The 18,140-nt window shown below is 44.9% G+C and overlaps 1 gene segment (V, D, J or C); it reads left to right on the top strand.

Moving 5' to 3' along the window:
• Positions 1–7,676: 7,676 nt before the first annotated feature.
• On the top strand, positions 7,677–8,240 carry LOC133018450 (T cell receptor alpha variable 12-2-like; the record flags this gene model as incomplete). The annotated part of the segment is given in 2 exon segments: positions 7,677–7,737; positions 7,918–8,240. Coding segments are annotated over 2 exon segments (369 nt in total), but the record flags the coding sequence as incomplete, so codon positions are not given.
• Between the last annotated feature and the right edge of the window lie 9,900 nt (positions 8,241–18,140).

Here is an 18,140-nt window from a genome sequence, read left to right as displayed (position 1 = left end):
CGCGGGAGCATATTACACGGATGCAGGGGTGGACTGGCCATCTGGCATACCGGGCATAATCCCGGTGGGCCGTTGACCCAATGTGGGCCGGTCTGGTCCGCTATGTTGTTGTTGTTTTTTTTTTCTCTTCTTCCTCTCTAAATTCCCTCCAATTGGGCCGGCCAATTGGCTACAGAGGGCTAGCAGTGTGTTGCCAGCATCGACACATATTATTGGTCTATTGTTTGTCATTGTCAATCAATCATGGGCTGACAGGCTCAGAGAGCCCTGACAGTGCTGTCAATCACAACACAAACCAGGGGGGGGCGGGACCTCATGGCATTGGCGGGGGGAGTCGCGGGAGGGGCTGCTGCTGAGACAGAAACTTAACTTAATGGATAATAAGAGTAAAAAAACGCCCGGGTGGCGCTGAGAAGCATCGGGAAAAAAGCTGAAGTCTCTGGAGGTGGAGGCTGCTAAATGTGCCAAACTGACGGACCTATGTGGTGCCGGGTTCACCAGCCCAGCAGCAGCAGGTGCGCCGGGAGACGAGCGAGGAGGACTCGACAGTGATGAGCGAGTGGAGGCAGACATGTGAGCGCGCATTTTCAATTTTCAATACATTCTCAAAACTGGCTCGTTACTTGAGCAGCGGAGGTTGGCGTCGCACGCCTCTACCCACGGCGCACCCCCCCCTCTCTCTCTCTCTCTCTCTCTCTCTCACTCTCTCTCTCTCTCTCTCTCTCTCTCTCTCTCTCTCTCTCTCTCTCTCTCTCTCTCTCACTCGCTGCCCCCTCCCTCCTGAGATGTGCAGGTCCGGTGGCGTGTTTGCCGTTGGGGGGGGGGGGGGGGGGGAGGTGCAGCGCGAGAGGTTGGTCTATCCCTCCGCAGGTTCACCTTCAGAAATCTTGTTACGACTTTTACTTCCTCTAGAATAGAGATAGTGTCTTATTTTGTGTGCCTATAGTATAGTGGTTATACTGTGGTTTATTAATGTTCTTGGGCAGACACAAGAGGCACTTGTTTATAGTTAATTAGAAGTTCAGATGCACTGGTCCATTACTATTTGAACCTCAGCATCTAGGGTTCAAAATTGGTAAAATTATACATTATATGCATATTGTTGTTGTAATTTTTCAGTCAGTTGAGATAAATCTTGAGGAGAAACATTTTGGGTTGTTTTGTGTCTGTATAGACCTACTATAAAAAGCACTTTGCATTTTTAATTTTAGTTCTTGTACTTTTGATACTTAAGTACATTTCAACACCAGATACTTTTGATACTTAAGTACTTTTAATATGAGCTACTTTAAGACATTTAGAAGACATAAATTACGTCAATTTAATGGCAGATGTGCTCGGCTAATTATGTGGGCCGGTCTGAGCCAAAAAATGCCCGGGCCGTTTTGTTCTCCCAGTCCAGCCCTGCACGGATGTATATTTCTTCATCTCCAGTTATTAAAACTGAGGCCCGTTCTGCTCGTCCTTCTCTGAGGGCTTTAATATCCAATTTTGCGGCTGATCCCTGTGGTCATCTCCTTACTCTTATCCTCCTCTCATTACTCCTTTCCCTTTACATTTATTTATTTATTTATTTATTCAAATGACCTGGATCCAGGTTATCCCCAAATTTGTCCCTTTAGCTCAATTTCTGACTATGCCTTAGCAAATTGTAACGCAGTGATTAATCCACATATGTCTTACTGTTTACAAAAGTTGAGGTACCTGCTTTTTAAACTTGCACGATGTCATTTAACACACCTTATCTTTACAATTAAGCTATTCTAAACCATGTCCTGTACCTTATTACTTTTTTAAACTTTAATATCTCATTTCCCCCCTATTTGCGTCATGCAATACGCAAATTAAATCAAATTTAGCACGGAGTTCCACTTCACATCAAACAACACAACAAACCCCCACACACAGGTCGTTTATTGGTGTGCAAAGACACAGACACACATACAACAGCCCCAATGAACCAACCAGCGTCCAAACAAAATGAGAAATCCTCACCGCTTTGAAGCTGTTGGAGGTGCCGCAGTGCACAAATCGTCTCAGTTCAACGTGACGCCAAAGTCTGACGTATATTATTGTCGGCCGAGAGGTCGCCGTGTTGTTGTAGAAGTTGATGATGAAGTAAAAGGACCGCGGACCCAGTACTTACAAGAATAATGATGTTTATTAAACAAAGTAGTACAGGTCAGGACGAGCTCTAGAGACTCGGAGAAATCACACAGCCAAATGGTGAAGTCTGAAGTCTCCCTGCAGGGCAAGAAGTTTTATAGGTTGGAGGTGGGACCCCAAACCTAGAGATAACATTACATCACACAACAGGGTCTTCAGCCTAAAGAAGGGCATGTTTAGTATCTTGTAGTGTAAGGCGTCTTCATTGTACAGGTCGAAAGTATTCTCTGGGGGAGAGAGTTAACGTATACATTCCATACCATCTGGGATAGTGTTTAACGAGTGTAAGAGTTTGAGAATCAACACTGAAGATGGTAACATGTCATCGTGGTTTATGACCATGTTCAAAAGAGTTATCAGCTAAAATACACCACTATATCTTACAAGAAAACTTTATTGTTCAGAAATGTGTCACAAGTACAAGAAAGAAACAGAAAATTGACCCAAATAACAGGTTTGTGTGTTTGAGCTGAAAGCTGCAGAATAACCCGACGTGTGGTTGAGGTGTTGGTAACAAGCAGTGATATGAGAGGACGGACAGAGAGGGAGGAGCTACACTGTCAAAGAGCAGAGCAGAAAAGACCTCCTGCTCTGCTGCATTCAATATCTACAGCAGACATCAGATCTGTAAGATGTTCCCTCTGCGTCACGCTGGAGTCTGGCCTTTGTTTCTCTTCATCCTGAAAGGTCGGTCAAAGCAGGAAGAACAAATGTCTTCAGAGGATCTGTTTCTAGAAACCACTGGAACAGACAGTCAGAGTTTAACATGGTCTTTAACCACATGTTTCTGTTTCTGTAGGTGTCAGCTGTGATGAACTGACTCCAGACCAGCCTGCAGAGTTCAGTGTAGAAGGCAGCTCTGTTACTCTGTCCTACAACTTCAACAGGACAATAACTGGTAATGATTATTTCTTCTGGTATCGACAGAATCCAGGACAAGCACCAGAGTTCCTCCTCTCACAATATTCTTCAGCTGCTCAAACCTCTGGACTGAGGATTAAAGTGGAGCAGAACCAAATCCACATGATCATCTCCTCTGCTGCAGTGACAGACTCTGCTGTGTACTACTGTGCTCTGCAGCCCACAGTGACAGGAAACTACACAACTCTGTACAAAAACCTGTGGAGCAAACACAAAACTCCTCATTGTCCACTAGAGGGAGCCACTCACTGTTAAACCTCAGTGGTTTGTGATGACGTTTGTTTCACAATAAAACTAATTCTAACAATCATCAGGTTCTGTAGGATAGTTCTTAAATGTGTGAAGTACCACAGGGTTCAATGCTGGGTCCTCTCATCTTCACTTTACATGTTGAGTTTGGATCATTATTCTTCTAAAAATCATCAATTTCATGGTTTTGTTGAACATGTTTATAGTAAAATTCCACTGATGTCCAGTGATTATGACAGAAGGTTTGTCACATGTGGAGTTTTGGTCTCAAACACCTTCAGACTTTGTGTGAGTCTAGAACTTAGATCCTTGTTCTGTCTGTGTAATTGATGAAAGCAGCTGAATTGAAATCTCTCTGTTCTGCCTCTGATGTTCACCATCTAGTATTTGATCAGACTCTCTTTCCTCACCAGTTGACGTTGGTAGTAGTGATGCAATGATTTCCACTCATCATTAGGTTTATAAAACATGATCATCTCATGTTTCCAAACCTTAAAGAGGGGATCCATCTTCTCACCACCTCAGTTACCTTTGTTGAAGTTCAGGTTGAACAAGATCCCTCAAATACAAATCCCAGCTGCAGCTTGAACCAACTGTTGCTGCCAGTGTGGAGGAAGAGAAAGTCCAGATCTCAGAGGAGACGCAGAGATTCAGGGAGGAGCTGAGCTGCTACTGAACTATAGAAGAGAGAGGAGCTTCCATATTCAGAGCAGTTCAATCTACAAAGCACCAACATCACCTGGATTCAACATGCTCTCACTGCATCAGGCTCTATCTTCTCTGCTGCTTCTCTCCACTCTAACAGGTTTGTTACATTAAACAGAACAAAAAGGTTCAATTCATAAAACTTCAGTGTGAATTGTCTTTGAATCCTTAAATAACAGAGTTACTTTTCTCCTTTAGCAATCAGAGGTGAAGAACTCACACCGGTCCACAATGAAGAGTTCAGTGCAGAAGGCAGCTCTGTGACTCTGTCCTATAACTCCTCCAAAGTGAACCCAGGGGATTATTTCTTCTGGTACCGACAGAATCCAGGACAAGCACCAGAGTTCCTCCTCTCACACTCTGCTTCAGGACAAGAAGCTGCTCCAACCTCTGGACTGAGGATTCAAGTGGAGCAGAACCAAATCCACATGATCATCTCCTCTGCTGCAGTGACAGACTCTGCTGTGTACTACTGTGCTGTGAGGCCCACAGTGACAGGAAACTACACAACTCTGTACACAAACTCCAGCTGCCAGAAGCCTCCTCTCCTCACTGCTCACCTCAGCTTCTTCCCTCCACTAGAGGGCGATATAAGTCAGTAGGTGTGCGTGATAACTGCTGCTGTGAGGAGACCACGTGTCAGACTGAAGGTTGAACCTCAGCCAGTTTCTCCTGTTGAGTTAAACCTTGTTGTGGAGATGGAACATCGGCTCTGGATGATTCTTGCTGCTCTGGTCTTTAGTAAGAAAGAAAACACAACATGATTCCTCGTGAAGCAGTTGAACATGTTACTGATCTGGTGTCAGTCAGAAATCCTCTTTCTTGATTTGTCTCTTCCTCTACATGTTGTGTTGTTCCTCAGAGTGTGATGGAGACGACCGAGTGATGCAGCCGAGCGGAGGCCTCACTGCTGCTGAAGGAGAGACACTCACACTGGGTTGTACTTTTCAGACCAATGATCCAAGTCCAACTCTGCTCTGGTACAAACAACAAGTCAACGATTTCCCAAAGCTTCTCCTGCGACGCTTCTCAACACAAGCAGATGATCCAGCAGAAACACAGAGGGACAGAAGAACACATGCTGCTGTCAACCAGACCTCATTTCCTCTGAAGATCCAGAAGCTGCAGCTGTCTGACTCTGCTGTGTACTACTGTGCTCTGCAGCCCACAGTGACAGGAAACTACACAACTCTGTACACAAACCTGTGGAGCAAACACACAACTCCTCATCCTCCACTAGAGGGAGCCACTCACTGTTAAACCTCAGCGTTTCTTATGATCCAGTCCAGATTCTTTGTTGTGATGATTAAACAGACGAATGACCAGCAGATTATTTAATATATAAAATAACAGAAAGTCTCAAAGATGACGAGATGCTGAGTCATGTTCCCTGTGTCATGTGTTTTTATACTTGAGGCATCGACCTATATTGTCCCGTCTCTGCTGTTTTATCTTTAAAGTTGAAACTGGTTCAAAACCACAATTGGACAAATCACAAGACGTATAATACTGAACTCTACTGTTGCAGTTTCATCGGTTTCCCTGAAGCTGGAGTCGTCTCCACGTACGAATCGTTTCACAGCAGTAACAGGTGATGAGCTGGCCCCGCCCACTTCGGTCCAACTCGACCAATGAGATGGTTGAAGTGTCCAGTGCAGAGATGTTGGAGGAAGTCAAAGCACAATGAGCTGGATGTTGAGGACGACTGTGCAGCAGAGAGGCTGCTGAGTGGTTTCATTCTCCTGCAGTGGAAGAACATTGTTCATCTGTTTGGCTTCAACTACGAAGACTAAGACATGTTGCTTCACCTCTTTGTGTTTTTATCTCCCTTCATAGGTGAGTTCTACAACTAGTCTCTGTCTCACTGAACCTGTGGAATAGATGATATTTGCCTGTTTCACTCCCATAATGATCTTTGTCTTGACGTCCTGTGTGATGTAGTTTTGACCTCAGCTCCAGTGGAGCAGTTTCTGTAAATCTGTGTTTTGGTCTCAACCTCATGAACAATGTTGGTTTCCTTCTCTCTCTCTTCTCTCTCAGGACTAACAGCTGCAGACACAATCTCTCCTCGCATTAAAGAAGTCAGTAGAAGTGAAGGACAATCGGTCAAACTCACATGTGACTATGAGACAACATCAGATTATGTTTATCTTCACTGGTACAGACATGATTCTGACCTTCAGGCTCCTCAGTTTATTCTCTACAAAGGAGCGAGGTCATATAGTAAATATCAACGTTCTACTAATGAACGATACAAATCAGAAACATCCAGATCATCAACTGAAATGACCATCAGGGATCTAACCCTGGCAGACAGCGCTCTGTTCTACTGTGCACTAGAGACACACAGTGATACAAAGTGTAGACGAGGCTGTACAAGAACCTGAGCACACAGATCTGCCTCGTCTACAGAGAGGAGGGAAGTGGGATTCAAACCACGGCTTCATATCAGATGGATTCTGATCATTCTGGTTTCATCAGAGTCATCGTGGTTACAGCTGCTGATGAGAAACTGTGAGAGGATTCACATGAGCAGCAAATCCACGTCAGTGACAAAGCACCTGGACCATGCATCAAATAAAAGACAACATGCAGAATATGATCCAACACTGACTGTGGAGCACTGAGTGACCAGCAGCGCCCCCTGCAGCCACATGAGGGGAATCACTCTGTTGGGCTCTGTGTCTGAGGAAGAGATTTTCTGTTAGAACAAAGTGAATCAATGTGTTGACTCTGACTGAGTCGTCCCACTGGATATTACCCATGATCCTCTGCTTCCTGAAGAGCTGCAGCTGGAACAAATCCACCAAACTGTTCAGAATCCTTCATGTTTCACAGTTTCCTGCTGAATCTTGGAGATAAACTCTGGTTGTTAATAACTTCAGAGTGTTTCTAACTGATCTCAGTTCAGCTTCACTCTTCAGCTGCAGCTGCTTGAGACAGGTTGTGACTCTCAGTCAGTTCTTCTCTCAGGAGATGGAACCCACTCACCAGAGCAGAGCTGGACCACCTTGTACGCTCACACATTGTGTCGGCCCCTCAAACCAAGCCCCCCCCTTGCATCAGAGCCAATGTCTCAGTGAGTGAAGCGTTGGTTTTAGCCCCGAGTTCTGAGCAGCTGTGTGTTCATGTGCAGCCACTTAGCAGCAGCTGCATTTAAAGAACATCTGGAACTGGGGAAGCTCCAGACCAGATCCTGGGTTCCACCTTTATCAGAGTCCTCATTGGAGGATTTGATCTTCCACAGCAACTCCACTTTGTATCTGAGCCACAAATACTGAAGTGGGAGTTCATATTCAAGAGGAAAAACTGTGTCAAAGAACATAAGAAGTCAGATGGAACTGAATTATTGATTCTGAGATAACGTGTTCTCTTTCTGATTAGAGATATAAAAGAGTCAGAGGAGCTTCACAACAGCTCTGCAGCAAAGTGGATCTACAGCAGATGTGAAGGAGGAAACTGTGATGTTTCCAACACTGAGGACATAGAAGACCAGATGCAGTGGGACAGGAGAGAGAATGAAAAGTGTGCGAGGGGTAGAGCTGTGAGTCGGGCTGAACGGAGCCGAGACTCCTCCTTCTAATCTGAGTCTAAACACAGAGTCACAGCTTCTTTCCTCTTTCTACTCACAGAGACTCAACTCTGCAGATATGACGCCTCTGTTCATCTCAGTGCTGCTGGCTGCTCTGTGTCTTGGTATGAACACAACTCTGTGTCTCTGATATCAACACAACTCTGTGTCTCTGATATCAACACAACTCTGTGTCTCTGATATCAACACAACTCTGTGTCTCTGATATCAACACAACTCTGTGTCTCTGATATCAACACAACACTGACCTGACTCACACTGATGCTGTTACTGCTGTTTTACAGAAGGCCGAGCACAACAAGACCTTGTGCAGCAACCAGAAGGAGACGTGAGTGCGACTGAAGGAGAAGCAGCAACACTTGGCTGTCGATACGTCAGCAGCTCAACTAGTGTGAATCTCTTCTGGTACAAACAGGAAGGAGCCAACAGACCAAAGTTCATCCTGAGCCGCTTTCTACTGGGAGAAGGAAACACAGCAGACGACTTCAGAGAGAGATTTTCATCCACAGTGAATTCCACCTCGAGATCATTTCCTCTGAAGATCCAGAAGCTGCAGCCGTCTGACTCTGCTGTGTACTACTGTGCTCTGCAGCCCACAGTGACAGGAAACTACACAACTCTGTACAAAAACCTGTGGAGCAAACACACAACTCCTCATCCTCCACCAGGGGGAGCCACTCACTGTTACTCTCTCAACCTGAGCCACTGCACCAACCTCACATCAAGTGAACTGATTTGGTCCAAGATGTTACGACACAGACACCAAACCAGTTTTCAGCAGAACTTCCACAGACTCCACAGATTTTAGTTAAAGCCTCAAATAGCGAGTGTCTTCATCCTCCATCACTCAGCAGCCTCACAGGAAGCAGCGGGAGAGAAGCTCACAAACGACAAGTTCAGTGGAAAAAGACGATTGAAATAAAGTTAATTAACTAAGATTCAACTGAGGAAACTTGAACAACAACATGTGTAGGAAATGTAAAACCAACTGGTCCAATGTTTCAGGATCTCAGAGAATTTAGAATCATTTGAATATTAACGTTTATGTTGTCATGTGGGTTTTCAGACAAAATCTCACAAGAAAACTTTTTTATTCAGAAATGTGTCACAAGTACAAGAAAGAAACAGAAAAATGAACCAAAGAACAGGTTTGTGTGTTTGAGCTGAAAGCTGCAGAAAAAGCCGACGTGTGGTTGAGGTGTTGGTAACAAGCAGTGATATGAGAGGACGGACAGAGAGGGAGGAGCTACACTGTAAAAGAGCAGAGCAGAAAAGACCTCCTGCTGTGCTGCATTCAATATCTACAGCAGACATCAGATCTGTAAGATGTTCCCTCTGCGTCACGCTGGAGTCTGGCCTTTGTTTCTCTTCATCCTGAAAGGTCGGTCAAAGCAGGAAGAACAAATGTCTTCAGAGGATCTGTTTCTAGAAACCACTGGAACAGACAGTCAGAGTTTAACATGGTCTTTAACCACATGTTTCTGTTTCTGTAGGTGTCAGCTGTGATGAACTGACTCCAGACCAGCCTGCAGAGTTCAGTGTAGAAGGCAGCTCTGTTACTCTGTCCTACAACTTCTCCAGGATAATAACTGGTGGTGATAATTTCTTCTGGTATCGACAGAATCCAGGACAAGCACCAGAGTTCCTCCTGTACATCTCAGGGTTGAATGTGACAAAAAGGTCAGATTCTCTGGAGTCAGAAACAAGGTTCTTCTCTCACCTGTCTGGAGCTGATGTCAAACTGCAGATCTCCTCTGCTGCAGTGACAGACTCTGCTGTGTACTACTGTGCTGTGAAGCCCACAGTGACAGGAAACTACACAACTCTGTACAAAAACCTGTGGAGCAAACACACAACTCCTCATCCTCCACTAGAGGGAGCCACTCACTGTTAAACCTCAGTCTTTCTTATGATCCAGTCCAGATTCTATAAAATAACAGAAAGTGTCAAAGATGACGAGATGCTGAGTCATGTTCCCTGTGTCATGTGTTTTTATACTTGAGGCATCGACCTATATTGTCCCGTCTCTGCTGTTTTATCTTTAAAGTTGAAACTGGTTCAAAACCACAATTGGACAAATCACAAGACGTATAATACTGAACTCTACTGTTGCAGTTTCATCGGTTTCCCTGAAGCTGGAGTCGTCTCCACGTACGAATCGTTTCACAGCAGTAACAGGTGATGAGCTGGCCCCGCCCACTGAAGTCCAACTCGACCAATGAGATGGTTGGAGTGTCCAGTGCAGAGATGTTGGAGGAAGTCAAAGCACAATGAGCTGGATGTTGAGGACGACTGTGCAGCAGAGAGGCTGCTGAGTGGTTTCATTCTCCTGCAGTGGAAGAACATTGTTCATCTGTTTGGCTTCAACTACGAAGACTAAGACATGTTGCTTCACCTCTTTGTGTTTTTATCTCCCTTCATAGGTGAGTTCTACAACTAGTCTCTGTCTCACTGAACCTGTGGAATTATCTAAACCTTTCTTCTGCATTTCATGACAGGACGTTTATTTGTGGAGTTTAACAATTTACTCACATTTAGAAGAACAAGTCAAGAACCTGTTGAGTGTCTTGATGTTTGATTCTCTTCAGACTTACTGACATGAATAATCCTCATCTTGCAGCCATGGGTTCCATGGACAGCATAACGTCAGAAAGTACTGAAGAAGTAGTTTCAGAGGGAAGACACATCAACCTGACCTGTAAATATGACGGATCCATCCACAACATCCAGTGGTACCGACAACAGCAGAGATCAAGACCAGAGTTCCTGCTCCTCATCTCAGAGGAAGGATTCATTCATCCAACTCTGTCTGATTTCTCTGCTCACATCAACCCGACTGAGAAACGAGTCAAACTGCAGATCTCCTCTGCTGCAGTGACAGACTCTGCTGTGTACTACTGTGCTCTGCAGCCCACAGTGACAGGAAACTACACAACTCTGTACAAAAACCTGTGGAGCAAACACACAACTCCTCATCCTCCACTAGAGGGAGACACTCACTGTTAAACCTCAGTGGTTTGTGATGACGTTTGTTTCACAATAAAACAAATTCCAACAATCATAATGTTCTGTAGGATAGTTCTTAAATGTGTGGTGTACCACAGGGTTCAATGCTGGGTCCTCTCATCTTCACTTTACATGTTGAGTTTGGATCAATACTTTTCTATAAATCATAAATGTCATGGTTTTGTTGAACATGTTTATAGTAAAATTCCACTGAAGTCCAGTGATTATGACAGAAGGTTTGTCACATGTGGAGTTTTGGTCTCAAACACCTTCAGACTTTGTGTGAGTCTAGAGCTTAGATCCTTGTTCTGTCTGTGTAATTGATGAAAGCAGCTGAATTGAAATCTCTCTGTTCTGCCTCTGATGTTCACCATCTAGTATTTGATCAGACTCTCTTTCCTCACCAGTTGACGTTGGTAGTAGTGATGCAATGATTTCCACTCATCATTAGCTTTATAAAACATGATCATCTCATGTTTCCAAACCTTAAAGAGGGGATCCATCTTCTCACCACCTCAGTTTGTTGAAGTTCAGGTTGAACAAGATCCCTCAAATACAAATCCCAGCTGCAGCTTGAACCAACTGTTGCTGCCAGTGTGGAGGAAGAGAAAGTCCAGATCTCAGAGGAGACGCAGAGATTCAGGGAGGAGCTGAGCTGCTACTGAACTATAGAAGAGAGAGGAGCTTCCATATTCAGAGCAGTTCAATCTACAAAGCACCAACATCACCTGGATTCAACATGCTCTCACTGCATCAGGCTCTATCTTCTCTGCTGCTTCTCTCCACTCTAACAGGTTTGTTACATTAAACAGAACAAAAAGGTTCAATTCCTAAAACTTCACAGTGTGAATTGTGTTTGAATCCTTAAATAACAGAGTTACTTTTCTCCTTTAGCAATCAGAGGTGAAGAACTCACACCGGTCCACAATGAAGAGTTCAGTGTAGAAGGCAGCTCTGTGACTCTGTCCTATAACTCCTCCAAAGTGAACCCAACGGATTATTTCTTCTGGTATCGACAGAATCCAGGACAAGCACCAGAGTTCCTCCTCTCACACTCTGCTTCAGGACAAGAAGCTGCTCCAACCTCTGGACTGAGGATTAAAATGGAGCAGAACCAAATCCACATGATCATCTCCTCTGCTGCAGTGACAGACTCTGCTGTGTACTACTGTGCTGAGAGGCCCACAGTGACAGGAAACTACACAACTCTGTACAAAAACTCCAGCTGCCAGAAGCCTCCTCTCCTCACTGCTCACCTCAGCTTCTTCCCTCCACCAGAGGGCGATATAAGTCAGTAGGTGTGCGTGATAACTGCTGCTGTGAGGAGACCACGTGTCAGACTGAAGGTTGAACCTCAGCCAGTTTCTCCTGTTGAGTTAAACCTTGTTGTGGAGATGGAACATCGGCTCTGGATGATTCTTGCTGCTCTGGTCTTTAGTAAGAAAGAAAACACAACATGATTCCTCGTGAAGCAGTTGAACATGTTACTGATCTGGTGTCAGTCAGAAATCCTCTTTCTTGATTTGTCTCTTCCTCTACATGTTGTGTTGTTCCTCAGAGTGTGATGGAGACGACCGAGTGATGCAGCCGAGCGGAGGCCTCACTGCTGCTGAAGGAGAGACACTCACACTGGGTTGTACTTTTCAGACCAATGATCCAAGTCCAACTCTGCTCTGGTACAAACAACAAGTCAACGATTTCCCAAAGCTTCTCCTGCGACGCTTCTCAACACAAGCAGATGATCCAGCAGAAACACAGAGGGACAGAAGAACACATGCTGCTGTCAACCAGACCTCATTTCCTCTGAAGATCCAGAAGCTGCAGCTGTCTGACTCTGCTGTGTACTACTGTGCTCTGCAGCCCACAGTGACAGGAAACTACACAACTCTGTACAAAAACCTGTGGAGCAAACATACAACTCCTCATGACAGGTTTGTGTGTTTGAGCTGAAAGCTGCAGAATAACCCGACGTGTGGTTGAGGTGTTGGTAACAAGCAGTGATATGAGAGGACGGACAGAGAGGGAGGAGCTACACTGTAAAAGAGCAGAGCAGAAAAGACCTCCTGCTGTGCTGCATTCAATATCTACAGCAGACATCAGATCTGTAAGATGTTCCCTCTGCGTCACGCTGGAGTCTGGCCTTTGTTTCTCTTCATCCTGAAAGGTCGGTCAAAGCAGGAAGAACAAATGTCTTCAGAGGATCTGTTTCTAGAAACCACTGGAACAGACAGTCAGAGTTTAACATGGTCTTTAACCACATGTTTCTGTTTCTGTAGGTGTCAGCTGTGATGAACTGACTCCAGACCAGCCTGCAGAGTTCAGTGTAGAAGGCAGCTCTGTTACTCTGTCCTACAACTTCAACAGGACAATAACTGGTAGTGATGATTTCTTCTGGTATCGACAGAATCCAGGACAAGCACCAGAGTTCCTCCTGTACATCTCAGGGTTGAATAAGACAAGAAGGTCAGATTCTCTGAAGTCAGAAACAAGGTTCTTCACTCACCTGTCTGGAGCTGATGTCAAACTGCAGATCTCCTCTGCTGCAGTGACAGACTCTGCTGTGTACTACTGTGCTGTGAGGCCCACAGTGACAGGAAACTACACAACTCTGTACAAAAACCTGTGGAGCAAACACACAACTCCTCATCCTCCACTAGAGGGAGCCACTCACTGTTAAACCTCAGTGTTTCTTATGATCCAGTCCAGATTCTTTGTTGTGATGATTAAACAGACGAATGACCAGCAGATTATTTTATATATAAAATAACAGAAAGTCTCAAAGATGACGAGATGCTGAGTCATGTTCACTGTGTCATGTGTTTTTATACTTGAGGCATCGACCTATATTGTCCCGTCTCTGCTGTTTTATCTTTAAAGTTGAAACTGGTTCAAAACCACAATTGGACAAATCACAAGACGTATAATACTGAACTCTACTGTTGCAGTTTCATCGGTTTCCCTGAAGCTGGAGTCGTCTCCACGTACGAATCGTTTCACAGCAGTAACAGGTGATGAGCTGGCCCCGCCCACTTCGGTCCAACTCGACCAATGAGATGGTTGGAGTGTCCAGTGCAGAGATGTTGGAGGAAGTCAAAGCACAATGAGCTGGATGTTGAGGACGACTGTGCAGCAGAGAGGCTGCTGAGTGGTTTCATTCTCCTGCAGTGGAAGAACATTGTTCATCTGTTTGGCTTCAACTACGAAGACTAAGACATGTTGCTTCACCTCTTTGTGTTTTTATCTCCCTTCATAGGTGAGTTCTACAACTAGTCTCTGTCTCACTGAACCTGTGGAATAGATGATATTTGCCTGTTTCAATCCCATAATGATCTTTGTCTTGACGTCCTGTGTGATGTAGTTTTGACCTCAGCTCCAGTGGAGCAGTTTCTGTAAATCTGTGTTTTGGTCTCAACCTCATGAACAATGTTGGTTTCCTTCTCTCTCTCTTCTCTCTCAGGACTAACAGCTGCAGACACAATCTCTCCTCGAATAAAAGAAGTCAATGGAAGTGAAGGACAATCTGTCAAACTCACATGTGACTATGAGACAACAGAAGATTATGTTCTTCTTCTCTGGTACAGACATGATTCTGACCTTCAGGCTCCTCAGTTTATTCTCTACAAAGGAGCGAGGTCATATAGTAATCGTGGACGTAATCCTGACAAACGATACGAATCCAAAACATCCAGATCATCAACTGAAATGACCATCAACAATCTAACCCTGGCAGACAGCGCTCTGTTCTACTGTGCTCTTGTAGACACACAGTGATACAAAGTGTAGACGAGGCTGTACAAGAACCTGAGCACACAGATCTGCCTCGTCTCCAGAGAGGAGGGAAGTGGGATTCAAACCACGGCTTCATATCAGATGGATTCTGATCATTCTGGTTTCATCAGAGTCATCGTGGTTACAGCTGCTGATGAGAAACTGTGAGAGGATTCACATGAGCAGCAAATCCACGTCAGTGACAAAGCACCTGGACCATGCATCAAATAAAAGACAACATGCAGAATATGATCCAACACTGACTGTGGAGCACTGAGTGACCAGCAGCGCCCCCTGCAGCCACATGAGGGGAATCACTCTGTTGGGCTCTGTGTCTGAGGAAGAGATTTTCTGTTAGAACAAAGTGAATCAATGTGTTGACTCTGACTGAGTCGTCCCACTGGATATTACCCATGATCCTCTGCTTCCTGAAGAGCTGCAGCTGGAACAAATCCACCAAACTGTTCAGAATCCTTCATGTTTCACAGTTTCCTGCTGAATCTTGGAGATAAACTCTGGTTGTTAATAACTTCAGAGTGTTTCTAACTGATCTCAGTTCAGCTTCACTCTTCAGCTGCAGCTGCTTGAGACAGGTTGTGACTCTCAGTCAGTTCTTCTCTCAGGAGATGGAACCCACTCACCAGAGCAGAGCTGGACCACCTTGTACGCTCACACATTGTGTCGGCCCCTCAAACCAAACAAGCCAGCCCCCCCCTTGCATCAGAGACAATGTCTCAGTGAGTGAAGCGTTGGTTTTAGCCCCGAGTTCTGAGCAGCTGTGTGTTCATGTGCAGCCACTTAGCAGCAGCTGCATTTAAAGAACATCTGGAACTGGGGAAGCTCCAGACCAGATCCTGGGTTCCACCTTTATCAGAGTCCTCATTGGAGGATTTGATCTTCCACAGCAACTCCACTTTGTATCTGAGCCACAAATACTGAAGTGGGAGTTCATATTCAAGAGGAAAAACTGTGTCAAAGAACATAAGAAGTCAGATGGAGCTGAAATATTAATTCTGAGATAACGTGTTCTCTTTCTGATTAGAGATATAAAAGAGTCAGAGGAGCTTCACAACAGCTCTGCAGCAAAGTGGATCTACAGCAGATGTGAAGGAGGAAACTGTGATGTTTCCAACACTGAGGACATAGAAGACCAGATGCAGTGGGACAGGAGAGAGAATGAAAAGTGTGCGAGGGGTAGAGCTGTGAGTCGGGCTGAGCGGAGCCGAGACTCCTCCTTCTAATCTGAGTCTAAACACAGAGTCACAGCTTCTTTCCTCTTTCTACTCACAGAGACTCAACTCTGCAGATATGACGCCTCTGTTCATCTCAGTGCTGCTGGCTGCTCTGTGTCTTGGTATGAACACAACTCTGTGTCTCTGATATCAACACAACTCTGTGTCTCTGATATCAACACAACTCTGTGTCTCTGATATCAACACAACTCTGTGTCTCTGATATCAACACAACACTGACCTGACTCACACTGATGCTGTTACTGCTGTTTTACAGAAGGCCGAGCACAACAAGACCTTGTGCAGCAACCAGAAGGAGACGTGAGTGCGACTGAAGGAGAAGCAGCAACACTTGGCTGTCGATACGTCAGCAGCTCAACTAGTGCGTCTCTCTTCTGGTACAAACAGGAAGGAGCCAACAGACCAAAATTCATCCTGAGCCGCTTTCTACTGGGAGAAGGAAACACAGCAGACGACTTCAGAGAGAGATTTTCATCCACAGTGAATTCCACCTCGAGATCATTTCCTCTGAAGATCCAGAAGCTGCAGCCGTCTGACTCTGCTGTGTACTACTGTGCTCTGCAGCCCACAGTGACAGGAAACTACACAACTCTGTACAAAAACCTGTGGAGCAAACACACAACTCCTCATCCTCCACTAGAGGGAGCCACTCACTGTTACTCTCACAACCTGAGCCACTGCACCAACCTCACATCAAGTGAACTGATTTGGTCCAAGATGTTACGACACAGACACCAAACCAGTTTTCAGCAGAACTTCCACAGACTCCACAGATTTTAGTTAAAGCCTCAAATAGCGAGTGTCTTCATCCTCCATCACTCAGCAGCCTCACAGGAAGCAGCGGGAGAGAAGCTCACAAACGACAAGTTCAGTGGAAAAAGACGATTGAAATAAAGTTAATTAACTGAGATTCAACTGAGAAAACTTGAACAACAACATGTGTAGGAAATGTAAAACCAACTGGTCCAATGTTTCAGGATCTCAGAGAATTTAGAATCATTTGAATATTAACGTTGATGCTGTCATGTGGCTTTTCAGACAAAATCTTACAAGAAAACTTTATTGTTCAGAAATGTGTCACAAGTACAAGAAAGAAACAGAAAATTGAACCAAAGAACAGGTTTGTGTGTTTGAGCTGAAAGCTGCAGAATAACCCGACGTGTGGTTGAGGTGTTGGTAACAAGCAGTGATATGAGAGGACGGACAGAGAGGGAGGAGCTACACTGTCAAAGAGCAGAGCAGAAAAGACCTCCTGCTGTGCTGCATTCAATATCTACAGCAGACATCAGATCTGTAAGATGTTCCCTCTGCGTCACGCTGGAGTCTGGCCTTTGTTTCTCTTCATCCTGAAAGGTCGGTCAAAGCAGGAAGAACAAATGTCTTCAGAGGATCTGTTTCTAGAAACCACTGGAACAGACAGTCAGAGTTTAACATGGTCTTTAACCACATGTTTCTGTTTCTGTAGGTGTCAGCTGTGATGAACTGACTCCAGACCAGCCTGCAGAGTTCAGTGTAGAAGGCAGCTCTGTTACTCTGTCCTACAACTTCAACAGGACAATAACTGGTAGTGATTATTTCTTCTGGTATCGACAGAATCCAGGACAAGCACCAGAGTTCCTCCTGTACATCTCAGGGTTGAATGTGACAAGAAGGTCAGATTCTCTGGAGTCAGAAACAAGGTTCTTCACTCACCTGTCTGGAGCTGATGTCAAACTGCAGATCTCCTCTGCTGCAGTGACAGACTCTGCTGTGTACTACTGTGCTGAGAGGCCCACAGTGACAGGAAACTACACAACTCTGTACAAAAACCTGTGGAGCAAACACACAACTCCTCATCCTCCACTAGAGGGAGCCACTCACTGTTAAACCTCAGTGTTTCTTATGATCCAGTCCAGATTCTTTGTTGTGATGATTAAACAGACGAATGACCAGCAGATTATTTTATATATAAAATAACAGAAAGTCTCAAAGATGACGAGATGCTGAGTCATGTTCCCTGTGTCATGTGTTTTTATACTTGAGGCATCGACCTATATTGTCCCGTCTCTGCTGTTTTATCTTTAAAGTTGAAACTGGTTCAAAACCACAATTGGACAAATCACAAGACGTATAATACTGAACTCTACTGTTGCAGTTTCATCGGTTTCCCTGAAGCTGGAGTCGTCTCCACGTACGAATCGTTTCACAGCAGTAACAGGTGATGAGCTGGCCCCGCCCACTGAAGTCCAACTCGACCAATGAGATGGTTGGAGTGTCCAGTGCAGAGATGTTGGAGGAAGTCAAAGCACAATGAGCTGGATGTTGAGGACGACTGTGCAGCAGAGAGGCTGCTGAGTGGTTTCATTCTCCTGCAGTGGAAGAACATTGTTCATCTGTTTGGCTTCAACTACGAAGACTAAGACATGTTGCTTCACCTCTTTGTGTTTTTATCTCCCTTCATAGGTGAGTTCTACAACTAGTCTCTGTCTCACTGAACCTGT

This window comes from Limanda limanda, chromosome 13 (genome assembly GCF_963576545.1).
Source record: "Limanda limanda chromosome 13, fLimLim1.1, whole genome shotgun sequence".
Taxonomy (NCBI): Eukaryota; Metazoa; Chordata; class Actinopteri; order Pleuronectiformes; family Pleuronectidae; genus Limanda; species Limanda limanda.
The sequence above is the reverse complement of the archived record's forward strand: the minus strand, read 5'-3'. Positions and strand labels throughout refer to the sequence as shown.